The sequence below is a fragment of the Chionomys nivalis genome, chromosome 18 (genome assembly GCF_950005125.1).
Source record: "Chionomys nivalis chromosome 18, mChiNiv1.1, whole genome shotgun sequence".
Taxonomy (NCBI): Eukaryota; Metazoa; Chordata; class Mammalia; order Rodentia; family Cricetidae; genus Chionomys; species Chionomys nivalis.
In genome coordinates this window covers 22,800,211-22,817,873 of record NC_080103.1, presented here as the reverse complement: position 1 = coordinate 22,817,873, position 17,663 = coordinate 22,800,211, and the positions used below count along the sequence as shown (strand labels likewise).

The 17,663-nt window shown below is 43.8% G+C and overlaps 2 protein-coding genes across 4 annotated transcripts in view; one reads left to right on the top strand and one right to left on the bottom strand.

The window, feature by feature from the left end:
- The window catches only part of Wdr47 (WD repeat domain 47), a 52,667-nt gene extending 43,157 nt beyond the window's left edge, over positions 1 to 9,510 (bottom strand). Inside the window, exon 1 of one of the 3 annotated variants that reach the window (XM_057793431.1) lies at positions 9,222 to 9,510. Coding sequence is in view for 2 of the 3 variants with exons in the window: in XM_057793430.1 (XP_057649413.1) it covers positions 8,775 to 8,777 (3 nt within the window). In the remaining variant the exon portion in view is untranslated. Of the gene's footprint in view, positions 1 to 8,774; positions 9,135 to 9,221 lie in introns of those variants that run through there. The other 2 variants (XM_057793430.1, XM_057793429.1) reach the window with 2 other exon arrangements.
- Positions 8,848 to 9,611, top strand: LOC130889341 (proline-rich protein 2). The gene is made up of 2 exons (XM_057792990.1): positions 8,848 to 9,120; positions 9,153 to 9,611. The coding sequence occupies exons 1-2, from the start codon at positions 8,848 to 8,850 to the stop codon at positions 9,609 to 9,611; spliced, it is 732 nt and encodes a 243-aa protein (XP_057648973.1).
- Positions 9,612 to 17,663: the final 8,052 nt, after the last annotated feature.

Below are 17,663 nucleotides of genomic sequence, written 5' to 3'. Positions count from 1 at the left end.
AATGGCTAAGAATGATTCAGAAGTTAAGGCAGAAGAAATTAGGATAGTAAAAAAAAAGTGTTTACAGTTTTCTTTCTATGATTTGCATTTAATTTTTGTGATTTATTTCAACTCATATTTTAGAAAGGGGAAGCACATATTCTGGTGGATACTATAAAGTCTGGGATAATCAGAAATTTTGAATTTATAAAGTCAGTTAAATAAAAGAAAATAGATATTCTTTAAGTAATTTTTTAAAGATTTATTTATGTATAATCTATGTAGTGTTCTGCATGCATGCATGCCTGTGTACCAGAAGAGGGCACCAGATCTCATTAAAGAGAGCTGTGAGCCACATTGTGGTTGCAGGGAATTGAACTCACAACCTCTGGAAAAACAGTCAGTGAGTGTTCTTAACCTCTGAACCATCTCTCCAGGTCTCTTTAAAAAATTTACCAAATGAAACTTTCCTTCTAACTACAAAGCTCCATCATTCTGCTAATCACCTATAAACACGTATCCTTTCTTAATGTTGACAACCATCTTCTGACCTCCGACTCATTTACCTTCCAGAACTGTGGATGGTGGTGACCCACAGAAACAGACTGTGGGGCTGAAGGTGTGAACATAAAGGATTTAGCTACCATGCAAGAAGCACTGGACCACATAAGCCAGGCATGGTGATGCAAACCTGCAACTCAAGCCCTCAGGAGGAAGAGGCTGGAAGACTGGGTCATCCTTGGCAATAGAGCAAGTTCAAGGCCAGCATGGCCTGCTCAAAATATAAAAAGGGGACCAGAGAACTGGCTCAGTACCTAAAGGCACTGACCACGAAACCTGAAACCCTAAGTTTGATCCCTGGGAATCCATGTCTTAGAAGAAGAAAGCCTATCCCCACAGGCTATTCTCTGACCTCCACATGTATACAATGGTGTGCACACACAAATACACAACACACACCAGAGAATAAACTTTTAAAAGCTAAAACAAGAAAAAACGTATTATGCCCGGGCATGGTGGCACATTCCTAAATCACAACAGTGGGATAAAGCTGGGGTGGGGTGGGGGAATCAGGGACAGACATGACTATAGACAATTGGGGACATATCGAGACAAATGATGTTTAAAGCATGGTGCTACTTTAAATAGCTACAGAAATAAAGTTAGCATATACATATACTTAAAATGTCTCTGAAAAAAAAAATACAAGGAATTGGCAATAATGGTTGTTTCCCAAAGACCTAGATAGGTAACAGGAATGGTTAGATGACTTTTTATGATGTACCTTGTTAAATCTTTTGAATTTTGTACCATTACAAATATTAGCCAGGCAGTGCAGTGGACACCTTTAATCCCAGCTCTCAGGAGGCAGAGGCAGGTGGATCTCCATGAGTTCGAGGTCAGCCTGGTCTACAGAATGAGTTCCAGGCCAGGCTCCAAAGGTACACAGAAAACCCCTGTCTCAGAAAACAAAAACAAACAAAATATACATTCAAAAAATTTAAATGTGAGGCTAGAAAGAAGGTTCAGTAGTTAAGAGCTTGTTACTCTTCCAGAGAACCCAAGTCCCAGTTCCTAGTATGCACATCAGTAGCTCACAACCACTTGTGACTCCAGCTGTAGAGTACCCAGCTTCTTCTCTGGTTTCTTCAGGCAACTGCATACATGTGGCATACACACATGAATATTTTTAAAAAATAAAAATTTCTACATAAGAGTTTTGCACAAACACACAAGTATGGTAATCCCAGTCCTTGAGGATTTGCAGTAAGTAGATGGCAAGCTTAAGGCCAGCCTAGACTACATAAGTTAACCTGAGCTATATACTAAGATCCTATGTCAAAAAAAAACTTTTAAATAATAAAACATAAGCAAATAGTTATGCCAGGTATAGTAGCATATACTTTAAAAATAGCAGCACTCTGGAGACAGAGGCAGGCAGATATCTATGAGTTTGAGGGCAGCCCTACACAGAGATTTCTAGGCCAGTCAAGGCTGTGTATTGAGACCCACTCTCTCTGTCTCTCTCTGTCTCTCTCTGTCTCTCTCTGTCTCTGTCTCTCTCTCTCTCACACACACACACGGACATGAACACACACATGTGTGCACACACACATACATACAAGAAAGAAAGAAAAAGGAAGGAAGGAGGAAAGGAGGGAAGAGAAAAGAGGGAGGGAGGGAGGAAGGAAGGAAAGAAGGAAGAAACAGACAAAAGGAAACACCTTAAAAAAAAAAGAAAAAACACCTTCAGATTCTGAGCCAGGCATGGTGACATGCATCTGTAATCCCAGCACTTGGAAGCAGAAGCAATTAATTCCAGGTCAGCTGAGTCTACATAGTGAGTACCAGTATAGCCAGGCACCTGCACACATAAACTTACCATACATATAACTAAAAATAAACCCTAAAAAAACAAATTAGTACATGTATATTAAAGTAATATTACTTCATAATCCAAGACAATTTCTCACACTGGCACTGATCTATGGATACAGCAATATGTAATTAGGAATCATTTTAGTATTGCTACGATCATTTAGCAGAATAATAGTAACAGATTTTCCCCTGGGGCCAAAGACCTAACTAACCATTACCAGGTATGGCCTCCATCTGGAGCAGACCTTAAACTCAATCAAAAAGTAGTATGTTACTCCATAACGTTTGTGCCACTACTGCACTAGGGGACTTACTTTGCAGGCAGTTCACAGCTGGGTGAGAGTAATGATTAATTTTTCCTCTGGTGTTGTTTATAATACCTTCCAGCAGCTTCCAGATGTGCACCAGCTAGACTTCTCCATGCTCTATGACTCAAGAATGTAGAGTCTTCAGCAACAATGCCTTACACTATCAAGTTGTGAAGGATAACATTACATTGGCAATAGCTTGTAATGTCTGTGGGATCTATAAACCCCACTGGCCAACAACTCATAAAGATGTAATCCATTCCTGGTACTGGGGGTTTTATTTGGTGGCATATTGTGTTTAGTTGGACTATTGTTCCCCTCATTATAAGGTAATGCTACTTAAACTCTTTTTATATGTTTCTATTTTAGGAAGCTTCTACTACAGCAGGCTTCCAGATGGCTATCTTTATTATTATTATTATTATTATTATTATTATTATTATTATTATTATTATTATTATTATATACATTGGTGTTTGACCTGCATGTCTTTGTGAGGGAGTCGGATCCACTGGAACTGTAGTTACAGGCAGTAGTGAGCTGACATGTGGGTGCTGAGAATTGAACCTGGGTCCTCCGCAAGAGCAGTCAATGTTCTTAACCACCGAGCCATATCCTCAGCACTCCCCTGAGGTGGCTTTCAAAAGGTCTTTAGTGTTAGTTGTCCCTCCTCCACGCTGCTCTCCCAATCCCCACCCCAGCTGATTCTCTGTTCTGATTCCCCCTTATCCTTTTATAACAGTATACTGCATTTTCCCTTCCTGGAAGCATCCCACTTCCTATCTATCAACTTAACCATTGTGAGTATTCTAAATGAAACATGTATATCTAAAGCTTAAAGACCAATGTCCACATATGAGGAGAAAACATGCAATGCTTGTCTTCCTGGGTCTAAATTGCCTCATCCAGGACAACTATGGTGTTCCACATTCTTGAGAAGCTGAGGCAGGACTATATGCTCAAACCTCAGCAATTCCAGGCAGTCTTATGAACACAGAAAGACTCCCATTTCAAAGGATCATCATCTTACATAGCTCAGGCTGGTCTCAGACTTGAGATCCTCTTGCCTCAGCCTCCTGAGTATTGCAGATAAAGGTATGCACCCTGCCAGTGGATTTCTGATAAGAAAACAACTTTTAATTTTAAAATTAAAAATATGGGGCTGCAGAAATAATTCAGCAGTTTAAAGCAAATACTACTCTTGCAGAAGACCCAAGATCAGTTTCTGTACCCATATCCAATGAGTTACAACACGCTTGAACTCCTGCTCCCAGGGATCCAACACCCTCCTTAGGGCCACAAAAGGCACCTATACATATATAGCATGTGTGTGTGCATACACACATACACACACACACACACGAATAAAAGTAAAACTAAACCCTTAAGTTTTTTAAATAAAATTAAGCTAAAAAATTTACAAATAAAAAATTTTTAAATTAGATCACAAAGGTTCTGTTCTATTATTGAACTGCAAACTAAAGCAGAATCCCCAAAACAAGATTAACTGCTTAGTTTACAATATATAAACACTGGGTACTATTCTTAGAACATTGTTAATAGAGCCTTACAAAACCATTCTTCACATCCCCTCCCTACTGGAAGATGTGTCTCTAAATACATGCGAATATCTGTCTTAATTAAAGCACATAGATTAGAACGCAGTATTTTGGGTATGGTCTGGTCAGTAACGATATACAGTAAACTAACACTTCTCACAACCGAGGCTGTTTCACAGTGAATGCACCAAAAAGCCTGCCTAATGTCATCACTTACTTGTGATCTACTTTTCACATTACCTAAAGTTTCATCACCAAGCCTCCCCACACACACACACACATACATTTTGAGGTATTATTAGTCTAGGTTGTCCTGGAACTTGTTATGTAGACCATGCTACCTCCAAACTCACAGTAATCCACCGTCTCCCAAGTGCTGGAATTACAGGCATTTAGGCACCATGTCTAACTGCTTTTTGAGACAGGATCTATATGAGATCCTATAGCTCAGGCTAGCCTCAAAGTTGCTGTGTAGCAACTTTGAACTAATGATCTTCCTGACTCCACCCCCAAGGCCTGGATTACAGATGTGTGCCACCATACCCACCTCCCTTTTTTTTTTCTTTTCTTTTCTTTTTTCTTTTTTTCTTTTTCCAGAGTTGAGGACAGAATTCCGGGTCTTGAGCTTACTAGGTAAGTGCTCTACCACTGAGCTAAATCCCCAACAATCCCCCCGCAACTTTTCTTAAAATTGATAAACAAAACTTACTTAATTCTATCCCTAAGTTTTTCAAAATAACCTTTGAAAACTGTTAAAACCAGAAGTTGAGGGACAGCTCATCAATTAAGAGCATCTAACTGCTTTTATAGAGGGACTGAGTTCATTCAGTTCCCAGGACCAACATCAGACAGCTCACAATCACTTATAACTTCAGCTACAGGGGAACCTCTGGTTTCCCTGGGTACCAGCTCTAAGAAGCACACACCCCTACACAATTACACACATACACACACACACACACACACACACACACGCTCCTCTCTCTCTCCCTCCTCCCCCTCTTAATTTTTTTTGTAGCTCTGACTGTCCTGGAACTCACTTTGTAGACAGGTTGGCCCTGAACTCACAGAGAGTGCTGGAATTAAAGGCATACGCCACCACACCAGGCTAATTAAATAAATCTTTAAAACAAAAACATTTAACTAGTACTAGCAAGTTGCCTCAGTAATTGCCACCAAGCTCAATGACCTGAGTTTGATCCCAGGACCCATATTACGGAAAGAGGGAGCCAACTTCTTCAATTTGTCCCATGCACAGTGTATGTGCATGCACACAAAATAAGTAAGTAAATAAATGTAACTGAAAGTTTTAAACATATATTTAAGTATTTTTTACATGTTAACACCAGTCTGCATACATCAGACACAATGTTAAGTCACTATGGTGAACATGAGAATAACACACACACAAACAAACACACGCACACTTGGTTTTAAAACAGTGTGATTATTTTTGTTTTTCAGACAGGGTTTCTCTGTGTAGCTTTGGAGACTCTCCTGAAATTCACTCTGTAGACCAGGCTGGCCTCCAACTTACAGAGATCTACCTACTTCTGCCTCCCGATTAAAGGCATGAGCCACCACCGCCCAGCTCAGTGTGATATTTTATAAAGAACATGAAGTACAGAGTGCATGGGTATAAAAATTTTTTATACATGGGCATAAAAATATTCTTCTTTTTAAATTTTGTATTTTATTATTCAATGTATGAGTATTTTGCCTGCATGTGTGTCTGTGCACACTCAGGCACCTAATGCCTACAGAGGTAAGAAGAGAGTGTTAGATCCCCAGGACTGGAGGTATAGATGGCTGTAAGCCATTATATGTGTGCTGGGACTTGAAGCCAGGTCCTCGAAGAGCAGTCAGTGCTCTTAGCCACAGAACCATCTTTCCAGCCCCAAACTATTAGTCTTTGAAACTACGCAGAGTGAAAAGGTACTAACATTTATTTACAGAAAGTCTTGTGCTAGATACTTCCATACATTATCTATCTATATTAGTCCTCATGCCCCTGTGATCATCATTTTACAGGGGATTACACTTAAATGCTCAGGGGTGTGAAATTTACCCTAGAGAAAATAAGTACATGGCCAGATGAAATGGTCAGTCTGTCTAAACCAGTAGTTCCCAACTTTCCTAACCTGTAACCCCTTAATACAATTCCTCACATTCTCGTGACCCCAACCATAAAGTTATTTTCATTGCTATTTTTTTACTGTTATGAATCTTAATGAAAACATCTGATATACAGGATATCTGATATGTAACCCCTGTGAAAGGGCCACAGGAACCCCTCAAAGCGGTCAAAACCTGCAGATTGAGAATCACTGATCAATCTGCACATTTTCTCTTAACTTTTTACAGGGCTTTAAAAAAGAAGAGAAAATTATAATTTAAGTGATGGTGAACCTAATATCAGTCAAACTTTCAAACCTTAAAAATAACAAAACTGAAATGTGACTTTTTTCCTAGGCTATGTAAGAACTCGCTATTCATTAAATAAGCTTCTTAAACTTTTATACTTAAGGACAGAAGAAACTAAACTCAGCTGAGAGCTTACTTGGCGTCAGTGAACTCCAACGGGAAATCTACTTTGAAATCTCTAAATGTTATCATAGAAATTAGTGTTAATATTGCCTTCCCGCTGTGTTTTGCACAAACACGTCCAACTCTTCACAGGAAATTCAGGACTCCTTCCTGCGTCACTTGCATGCCTACATATCAGTTTCTTATTCATCTTCTTCTTCGCTCATGTTGTTCTGGGGATCAAGCCCAGGGTTTGTGGAAACTATAACAGTATCTATCACTGAACAACACGCCCAACCTGAAATGGTGTCAACACCTGAATTTGGAAAACTTAAGTCTGAGGAAATAAAGCTATGTCTTCATTAGTCAAGAATTGGTGAATCACGGTGAGGATTCCAGTGCCAAATATAACTCAAGTTATTAGTAAGAGCCTGATTTGCAAGAAAACATTACTAACCCTTACATACAAGAAGAAAATACCCTCTTTCACCTATATCACCATATAAGCAAGAAAAAAATTTTTAAAAACTCTACCAAGAATGGGGATACACCTCAAGTGTTTCCATAATTCCTTTTAGCCCCTGTAATAAATAAGGTCCTAGGACTAGAAACGTTAAAAAGGTTACAGAGAAAACGGTAATGATCCTTGTCTGTGTCCCCTATAATAAGAGGTGGTCAACAGATGCCTTCATGTTGTCTCAAGTGCTTGCAAATGAACTGTTCTCAACATCACAGTCCCTCTCAGACTCCAACACCAGGCGTTATTCCTATTTTACAGAACGAGAAACAAACAAGGTCAGTGATAGGATACGTATCTCTCCCAAGACTGTAATTCCAGTACAAAAGAAAGAGATCCTAAATCCAGGCAATATGATTTCCAGGGAACCGAACTGCCAAGAAAAACTGGACATTTTTCTTATTTTGAAATGTTTTTCAAACTGTAGCATATACCAACCAAGTCATATGGTGTCCATTCAGTGAGAAATTATTTCACAAACAGCAAAAGAGACTGCACAATTATGTAACTGGAAATATCGCTCTCCTATGATACATTCCTACTACTAATTTTCATAACAAGGGACAAAACTAGGAAGTGGCAGGGTGGGAAATAAGTTAAATGTCACACACATAAAAAAAATAATGGCACCCCAATTTAAGGAGTTTATGTTTTGGTTGCTTTACCTATGGGTTATTTGGTTGTGTTTCCCATTTACGTGTTATTTTGTTGTTGGAAGCAATGTTCCTTCCCCCAAATCTTAATGTACAATGATTCATTACATCTCCCTTATAATGAGACCTCCAGAATGTGTCATATAAAGGAAAATTGGCTCCTCGGCGGTTCTTCTTTCTAGTAAAATGTAAAGAACATATGCCAACACTTGAGACAAAAACAAAAAAAAACAAAAAAACCTGCACCTGTATTTTCTGTGAAAAATACAGCCCTTTTAAACCTGCATGTTAATTTCTGTGTCATTAACTTTTTTATAGCATTCTATGAACTCTACAACAAAGGGAGAAAACTAAGTGTCAGGATTTCAACCGATGAATCTGGGTGGAACAAAGACTTCTCCTTTCATTATGCAGTGAGAACCAAGTTGCCAAAAAAAAAAAAAAAAAAAAAAAAAAAAAGGAAACCAGAAGCTCCCCTCAGACATCATTCGTAGTTGCTAATTGCATGACTGGATGTATAGGGAAAAATCATCAGGTCACACACTACCCCTGCCTATCTTGGTCCCTACCCCTTTGCCAAAGGCGTCGTCCCAGAGCTAGAGCCCCAATCTTTTTCTCCCCAATACAGCTAAGAGGCTTAACCCTTTGAGTTCCACAACCCCCCTCCGGTGTCTTTAACGCAGGCGCCCCCTCCCCCACGCAGCACAATCCGCGTTCGAAATTCAGACGACGTCCCTGTCCCCACCCTCCCAGACCCCCGAAGGCCTACTCCTAGAGACCACTGACGTCAGAAAGGGCAAACCAGACCCCCCTCCCGTGTCTCCCCCCACACCCGAGCCCCGCCACTCCCTACCATTCGCCGAGCCGGGAAAGGGACAAGAGCGCAGCCCTCGGTCTCGTTCCAGCCTAGCACGGGGGCCAGGCAGATGCAGCGCAGTCAGCCCGCCTCGCGCCCCTCAGCAGCGGCGGCGAGGTGGGTACCCCATGCCAGGGCTAGGCGCATCGCTCCGCCGCCGGAATCGGGCTGGCAACCAGGGGAAGGTGTGGTCCAGGAACGGCGGCCTGGAGAGGCGGCCTGGCGGGTCCCAGGTCCTGTCCCCTGGCCACCCGGGCCTCACCCGCGACCCATCTACTCGCCGTCGCCACCCAAGCCTACCCCAGACACTCCTCCCCGGTCGCGACCACCACCCAGGGGGGCCGTGGGTTCTGCGCCTCATCAGGCTCGTGACAGGTGGCGACGGGTGACCATGGCAACCCACGGTGCCCGGCGGCCCGCCCCCGCCTTCTGGAATCCACTCACCTGAGGGCTCCGGGCGGAGCCGGCACAAGCGGCGGAGGGAAACGCGGTAGAGAGGCCGGCGGCCGGAGCCGCGAGGCAGCCGATCCCCCGGCTGAGGCGCGAGGGCGGCGGTCGGGGCTGAGCAGCCCGCACGTCAATCCATCAGCTCGGCAGCCGGTCCCCGTCGCGTCCGCCCCAATCCCGCCTCCGACCGCTCGGCTCGGCAGACTGCGGTTGTCAAGCGCCGCTGGAGCCGGGCTCCAGCCGCCAGCTGCAGCCAATCACTGCCCGTCCCTGGGGCCGTCTCAGGACCCCTCCTCTCCTCGCGGGGCGGCTAGGCAGGTGCCTGCGCAGAAGAGACTCGGCTGGGCCGGCCGGGAGGATAGGGCGGGGCCTGCGGGCGGGGCCTAACGCGGAGGGGCAGGAACTGAGACTGGGCCGCCTGGAGGCTCCTGGCTCTCAACTTCTATGCCCTTAAGGATTTGGAGACTCCGGTAAGAGGATGCAGGCGCTGAACCATCGGGTGACGCTGTGTCTCAAAATAGCGTGGACAGGTGTGGCGGTTTGAATGAGAATTACCCCCATAGACTCATACATTTGAACGCTTGGTCCCCTGTTGGTGGACTGTTTGGGAAGTGGTTCTCAACCTGGGGGTGGAAGGACTCGTTTACAGGGGTCGCACATCAGATCTTCTGCATATCAGACATTTACATTATGACTCATAACAGTAGCAAACTTATGAAGTAGCAATGAAAATAATGTTATGATTGGGGTCATCACAGCACGAGGAAGGTATTAAAGGTTCACAGCATTAGTAAGGCACGGACTGCTTGGAGGAGGTGTGTCCCTGGCGGGTGGACATTGAGGGTTCAAAAGCCCAGACCATTCCTAGTTAGTTCTATGTCTGGTGCTTGTGAATCAGATGTAAACCTCTTAGCTACATACAGTCTGCCACGAAGTCATGACTTAGCCTCTGAAACCCTAAGCCCCAAATTAAATGCTTTCTTTTAGAAGTTGCCTTGGTCATGGTGATTTGACACAGCAATAAAAGAGTAACTACACAACAGGTCTGACGCTTCCAGATGTAGAAGACCTCTATGCACTTCTAATATATATATATATATTATACACATATACACCATATATACATACATATATATTATGGCTTCCACTGTTCCACTGTTATTCTACTTCATATATATATATATATTGAGACAGGGTTTCTCAGTGTAGACTTGGCTGTCTTGGAACTCGCTCTGTAGATGAAGCTGCCCTCAAATCCACCTGCTTCTGCCTCCCGAGGGCTGGGATTAAAGGCATGCACCACCACTGCCTGGCCAATAATTTATTAATAAAGGTTAAATTAAATAAATCTTGCTTCCTTCCTCTTCCATACTCTACTTCTTTCCATGAAATCTTAGCAGCTTGTCTGTCCCCTTCCAGTTTTTTTTATTTTTGTTTTGTTTTTCAAGACAGGGTTTCTCTGTGTAGCTTTGGTGCCTGTCATGGAGCTAGCTCTTGTAGACCAGGCTGGCCTCGAACTCACAGAGATCCGCCTGTCTCTGCCTCCGAGTGCTGGGATTAAAGGTGTGCACCACCACCTCCTGGCCCCCTTCCAGTTTCTGAATATGTAAAGCTAATCCTTCCTTGAAGCACTCTCGGGATCACTGGTTTCCTGCCCTTATTTACAGCAGCAGCCTAGCTCCTACAATACTTGTGTAGTGATGTTCTCCCAAATATGTGATGCTCACGGAGCTGAATTAAAGCTTCAGGAATTATAACAATATAGAACTATAGAAGACACCCCTGGCATAAATAATTTTGTCCAGCCAGGTGTCCAACACTTGGGAGGCAGAGGTGAGCCAATCTCTGTGAGATTTGGCCAGCCTAGTTTACAGTCAGTTAGGGCTACAATGTGAGACCCCACCCCCATCTAAAAATAAAAATTTTTTTAAAAATTATCCAGTTTTTAAAAAATAGCCAGATGAATCACAGCATTTGAGAAGCAGAGACTGGAGGACTGAGTTCAATGTCATCCCCAGTTATACAGAGTTCAGGGTCATCCTGGGCTACATAAGGCTCTGTCTCCAAAAAAAAGATGGCGCATCAGGTCAAGCCAATGCCACCGAGCTGATGGTCTGGGTTTACTCTCTGGTAGCCATATGATAGGAGAGAACAAACTCCTGCAAGTTGTCCTCTGATCACCATGTGAATGCTGTGGCTTGTTCAAGGCCAGGAATGTTGGTGCAGCCCTTTAATTCAGCAGGGTCAACAGTATTGCAAGTTGGAGGCCAGTCTGAGCTCAGCTACATAGTAAAGCCCTCCCCTGTATCGAAATAAGATGGGGCTGGAGAGATGGGGCTGTGGACAGTGCTTGCCATGCAATTGTGAAGATCAAGGTTTGGAACTTCAGCTCCTATGCAGGACTGGTGGCTACCTGTAATCCCAGAGATTCGGAGGCAGAGGTGGGATCATGGGGGTGAAGGACACAAGCTGACTGATTGTCAAGCTCTGGGTTCAAGGAGAGGCCTTGCCTTGATAAATAGGATGAAAACACCCAGTGTCAACTTCTGGCTCCCCATGCACACATAGCGCACATACAAAAAGGAGGAGGGAAAACTGAAAAGATAAGCAGAGTTTAAAGGAAAAGTTGTAGGGAGAACATTTTTAATTTCAGGGGGGAATTTTTTAAAATCTGAACTTCAAAACATCAATTGCTCAGTTCACCTAAATCCTGGAAAAACATCATATAACAAGTATCTTAATCACTATCCTATTGATGTAAAGGGACACCACGACCAAGGCAACTATTATAAGAAAAAGCATTTAGCCGGGCGGTGGTTTGCGCACGCCTTTAATCCCAGCACTCGGGAGGCAGAGGCAGGCGGATCTCTGGGAGTTCGAGGCCAGCCTGGTCTACAAGAGCTAGTTCCGGGACGGGCACCAAAGCTACAGAGAAACCCTGTCTCGAAAAACCAAAAAAAAAGAAAAAGCATTTAATTGGGGGCTGGTTTAAAGTTTCAGAGTTCATTATCATCATGGCAGGGAGCACCGCAGCCGACAGGCAGACACTGGGGCAGTAGAGGGGAACTGAATTCTGATCCACAGTCAAAGAGACAGGCTCTGGGCCTGGCACAGGCTTTTAAAAACTCAAAACCCACCCTTCACTGACACACCTCCTCCAACAAATCCTCACTTCCTAATCTTTTCAGTCCTAATAGTGCCACTCCCTGGGGACTAAGCATTCAAATATATGAGCCGATGGGGGCCATTCTTACTCAACTACAAGCCTGGCAGAAATGCAAATATTCCGAAGAGAAATGTGTGCCCTCCTCTCAGTTAGTAGACTTTTGAGACAATAGTCCCTAGGACATTAGAATTTCCGGGGGTGAGGGAGATCTCAAGCTGGGAGCGAGGAAGGGCTGAAGCAGGTGCCATCCAGAGGAAGACTTTGCAGGAAAGAGATTTCACACAATGTTTAAAACTGGTTAGACTGCCTGGGAGCAGAGGCCCCCTCTGCTTGCACCTAAACCTCATGCCAGTACCCCGAAGACAGACTTGGAGGGCCACTGGACTCTGTCCTTCTCCCTCACATGGCCACATTGAATGTGGTCTTTCTCCGCCTCTCACTATTTTTTGTCCATTTAATTGACATATGTAGGTGGCATACTGAGGACAGGTAACAACCTAGGTTATTAGGGTTGCCAGGCCCCAGGTTCTGACCTGAACAACTCTGGTAACATTGATTATGAATCTTCTCAGTGACGGAAGAATTAGGAAAAATACAAACACAATTGTTCAGGTGGAAGCTCCACCTCTGCCCCTGCCCCCCTCCAGACCCTGTGTTCAGAAAGGCCTCCAAACAGCAGCTCCTCCTCCTGAGATGCTCCTGAAGACCCAGCCCCTAGACCTGCCACGTGCTTCCTCTCCTACCTTCCCTGAGAGTAACCCAGGAGTAGCTCTACTCTGTTTATTAAACCTGGTCTTATTAATTTGGCTGGATTTGGTTTACTGCATTGGCAGAGAAAGCCACAACTGGGGATTTTCAAAATACTTATCAACAATCTGACATTACCTAGGGTCCTCATATTTTAAAAAAAAAATGCTATATGGAACGTTTGAACCTAACAAGTGGCAGAATGATAGACACATCCTGGAAGTAGCCTCCCTATTTGCCAGGATGGTTTGCTCACACTGGGTAATTTCAACTACACCTAAATTTTGCCTGCCAGTGGTAATGGCATCTAAATATTTAAATCTTCAGTGAGATCTAGAAAGACACTAGTTATGTTCAATCAGATAAGTGTGAACAGTCGGAAATGTGGTAGAAGGAAAACAACATCCTGTCTTTCTGGTACTAGGTTGGTTTGGGTTGTCAGGACGCTCCCACCCTCTTCCAAAGGCCAGAGGGCCTTTTCTCCCACAGGCAGGGCTCCACTCCCAGCTCACCAGTCTGGACTGGTCAGATATGTTCAAGGTCAGTCCTGAGCTGGGCTCCCAAAGCTGTGGACCTATTAGCTTCTCTTTGTTTGTCTCAATGACCAACCGAACCTCAAGTTAAAAGAAAGAACCTGCCCCACACCACTGTAAATACATATTTGTCTGCAGCTGGAGGCCTAGAAGCTCCTCTTTGTTTAAAATGGCCAACTCAAAATTAGGGGAAGGGCACCTATGCCAGACACCAGCAAAGCACTGAAAGTTCCCAGTAGTCCATGGAGAAAAAAAGGGCCTTTAGCTCCTGAATCCCCCTCTGCTCTGTGGGGAGTCTCACTGTGTGCTTGCTGTGTATCTGTATTCACTTTAAATAGTTTGTGCCTATTGCTGTGTGTTATATCTGAGATTTTTCCCTGCCTTTTATTTCTTTAATTGGCTGAGAAAAACAAACGCGATCAAGATGCCTAGACAGTAACATATAACTCTTTTTTTTTCTTTTTTTGTAACATATAACTCTTAAAACCTTATTTCCTACCCTACTTCATTGTATCAATCCAGCATTTTAGATTAAAGAAGGTGAACCTTACTCTGATGAGGTAGGGGGAAGGGAGGATTTTGTTTTATGTATGTTGTGACCCCCATACTCTATGATGTAGTGCTACAGTATTATACATCTAAATTTTCAGTAAGAACCAGCACTGTTAGAAGCAAATACATACTATTTATCCTTCTGCGGAAAGGAGGTACACATAAGAAATGGACCAGAGCGGGGCGGTGGTGGCGCATGCCTTTAATCCCAGCACTCAGGAGGCAGAGGAAGGCGAATCTCTGTGAGTTCGAAGCCAGCCTGGTCTACAAGAGCTAGTTCCAGGACGGGAACCAAAAGAGCTACGGAGAAACCCTGTCTCGAAAAATCAAAAAAAAAAAAAAAAAAGAAAAAAAAAGAAATGGACCAGACTGGAATAAGACAGCTGGTACTCCTTACCACTTGTACATTGACAACATGATGACAATTTATGTAAAAGCCGGAGGTCCCTGTAGCGCCTGTGCCTCTACAAGATGGTACGCTGTACGCAAGCCGGGAACTAAGCCTGGAGACTGAAAAACACACGCACACACAGACAGACAAAGAGACAGGGACACGGGCCATCCTTGATACAAGAATGCCAATGCACACTTCACTGTGCTCAGGGGCAGCTTATATAGGGACCCTTAGCCATGCCCAGCTCTCAGGATCTTTCAGCTGCAGGCTTCATCAGGCTCAGAGCAGCTGCAAGCAGCTGCAGGTCTCGTGCTCTGAGCAGCTGCAGGCACAGGTATTTTGCACAGTTCACTCCAGCAGGCAAAGGGTCTAAAGCAAGCAAAGAAAGTCAAGGGGCCAGGGATCTGCAGCTCCCAACAAATTTATGTATTTGCTTCCTAATGAAACATCAGCTCTTACTGTCTGACCTTAATACCTGGTGGCCTAAGGGATCTCCTTTCCTTCTATACTCAGCCAGTGTTAAGATTAGATCTTCTTGGCTTTCGCTCCACTGGCTGCATAGCAGCAACCTGTTTAGAAAAGACAAAGCTTTCTTAGATGGACTGTCCTTAGATCCAGAGGTGCCGCCTCAGCCACCCACTAAATATTACCTGAACGCCTACTGTGATTCAGAAACTAGGCCAGGCATCGTTTGGAAGCGCAGGTCCTAACATGACAAAATGACTCATGGCGCCCTATGACTTAAATGTCTACAGGCTAAGGTGGATGCTTTTGAATATGATTCTCAAATCTCATTTCTAAAAAGGCAAATAGGAGCTTTTGGTCCCCCATCCACACACACACAAATGGCACAAAGGAATCTGAGCACAAGCCTAAACAGGGAAATTTTAATCCAAGGTATTCAGAGAGAGTTCAGTGGGAATAAGGGAACTTGGCTGAGAGAAGCCACTCGGGTTACTAGAGCATAAACACACCAGAGTTTAGTGCTTTAGGGTCAGCAGCATCCTGGCCTTGGGAGAAGGAATTTTACTACCATCACTGCTTCTCCTTAAAAACAGATTCAAGGATTAAACCCAGAGCCAGATGTGGTAGCCGCCATCTAAATTCCCAGTAGCAGGAGGCAGGAGGATCAGAAGTTCAAAGTCAGCCTCTTCTTCATAGGGAGTTCTACAATAATAACCTGGGCTATACGAGACCCTGTCTTAACTCTTTCCTCCCCAAGCTCCCCCAAACAAACAGAGTCACATGGATCTACCAAGGCTCCTTAACAAAGCTTACATTATACATGCATGGTTAAATCTGTTTTAAAAGCACATCATTGGGGCTGGAGAGATGGCTCAGAGGTTAAGAGAACTGACTGATGTTCTGAAGGTCCTGAGTTCAATTCCCAGCAACCACATGATGGCTCACAACCATCTATAATAAGACCTGGTGCCCAGAACACTATATACATAATAAGTAAATTTAAAAATAAAAGCACATCATTGTTTCAAATAAGAAAGATGGTTTTATTTACATTAACATTTGATCACTAATAAAGATAATTTTGTGAAATAGAAAATGTCCTAGGGTCAGTAAAAGGGCTCTGCGGACTAAAGCACCTACAACCAAACCTGGCGGCCTAAGTTTGACCTCAGGGACCCACTTGGTGGAAAGAAAGACCCAACTCTCACAAGCTGTCCTCTGATCTCGACGTGAGTGCCATGGTACTGCATGCACACAGGCAAACATAAAAAAATAAGGAATGAGCCTAAAGCCTCTTAGAACTTCCTGTGAACTCTGAGTAGATACTGTAAGTTCACAAGCTGTATTTGCTGCTTTTTTTTTTAATCGGTGTGACCAAATACCTAACAAAAGCAACTTATTTTTTTGTTTTTGTCTTGTTTTTTTGCTTTTGTTTTCTGAGACAGGGTTTCCAAAAGCAACTTACAAAGCTTTATTTTGGATCAGGAGTTGAAGGGATACATACAGTCCATCATTACAGTGGGAAACAGTGACCTCTACACTCAACATTTAAATAAATTAGATACTCCACGTCATCTTAAAGTGACAAGCAGACACTGAATGAACCTTGTGAAGGGACATGAAAATCAAGCCAAATTTCCAGCGCCAGCAGCGAGACAAATTATCGGAGGGCATTTTCCTGGGCATCCACACCTCTGCAGTGCTCAGACCCGGGGAGCCGCTTTCCCAAGTCTCCATGTGATGCTCTGGAGGTGCCTGCCTGTCATTTTCCTCACTAGATTTACCCTCCGCAGACTGCTTCTGTGTCTGTGTGTGTCTGCCTAGAGGCAAGAAGACAAGTTTTACTTACATTTGTGAGCACGTATTCACTTTCTTCTGTCACTCTCCTGAGCACGTCTTCCGTGGCTCCACTCTGGGAGATGGACATCACTCTCCCGAGCACGTCTTCCGTGGCTCCACTCCGGGAGATGGACGTCACTCTCCTGAGCACGTCTTCTGTGGTTGGTTCCACTCCGGGAGATGGACGTCACTCTCCCGAGCACGTCTTCCGTGGCTCCACTCCGGGAGATGGATGTGTTCTCCATTTGCTAATGGAAGCTGGTTCAATACTACTCTCAAGAGACAAGTTGGCAAAGAGTTGGTTATTTGTTGAGGCTGAGGCTCGTTCTGCTATTCTATTCTGACTGTATGTATATGCAAAACCAAAGACCTGAGGGCACCTGTGCCCTCTAATCATCATTGTTCAAAAAAAAACTCAGTGAAAATGGGTCAGCTCTGTTCAGTGCTACCCTGGTCACTGTCATGGGGTTGAGGATACATCAAGAGCAACTGAAAAACTCCATTTCCAATTTTGTTTAATTTTACTGAAATTTTTACACATAGTGTCTACTCTAGATGTTAGAAGGTAGCTATCATACCTTACTATAAGAACTCATAATTAATAAACTCTGTCTGTAAGCCCCCTGCCCCAGTATGCAGGAGATTGAGGCAGGAGGACCCTTGAGTTCAATCACGGGCAGCTGAATGATGGACTGTATAGGGACACTATAGGGACACTTAGCCAATCTCCCTTTCCTTTTTGC

Coding starts and splice junctions, on each gene's coding strand:
- LOC130889341 (XM_057792990.1), top strand. CDS start 8,848: ATGCAGCGCAGTCAGCCCGCCTCGCGCCCCTCAGCAGCGGCGGCGAGG. Junction 9,121..9,152: donor GACCACCACCCAGGGGGGCC/GTGGGTTCTGCG, acceptor GGCTCGTGACAG/GTGGCGACGGGTGACCATGG.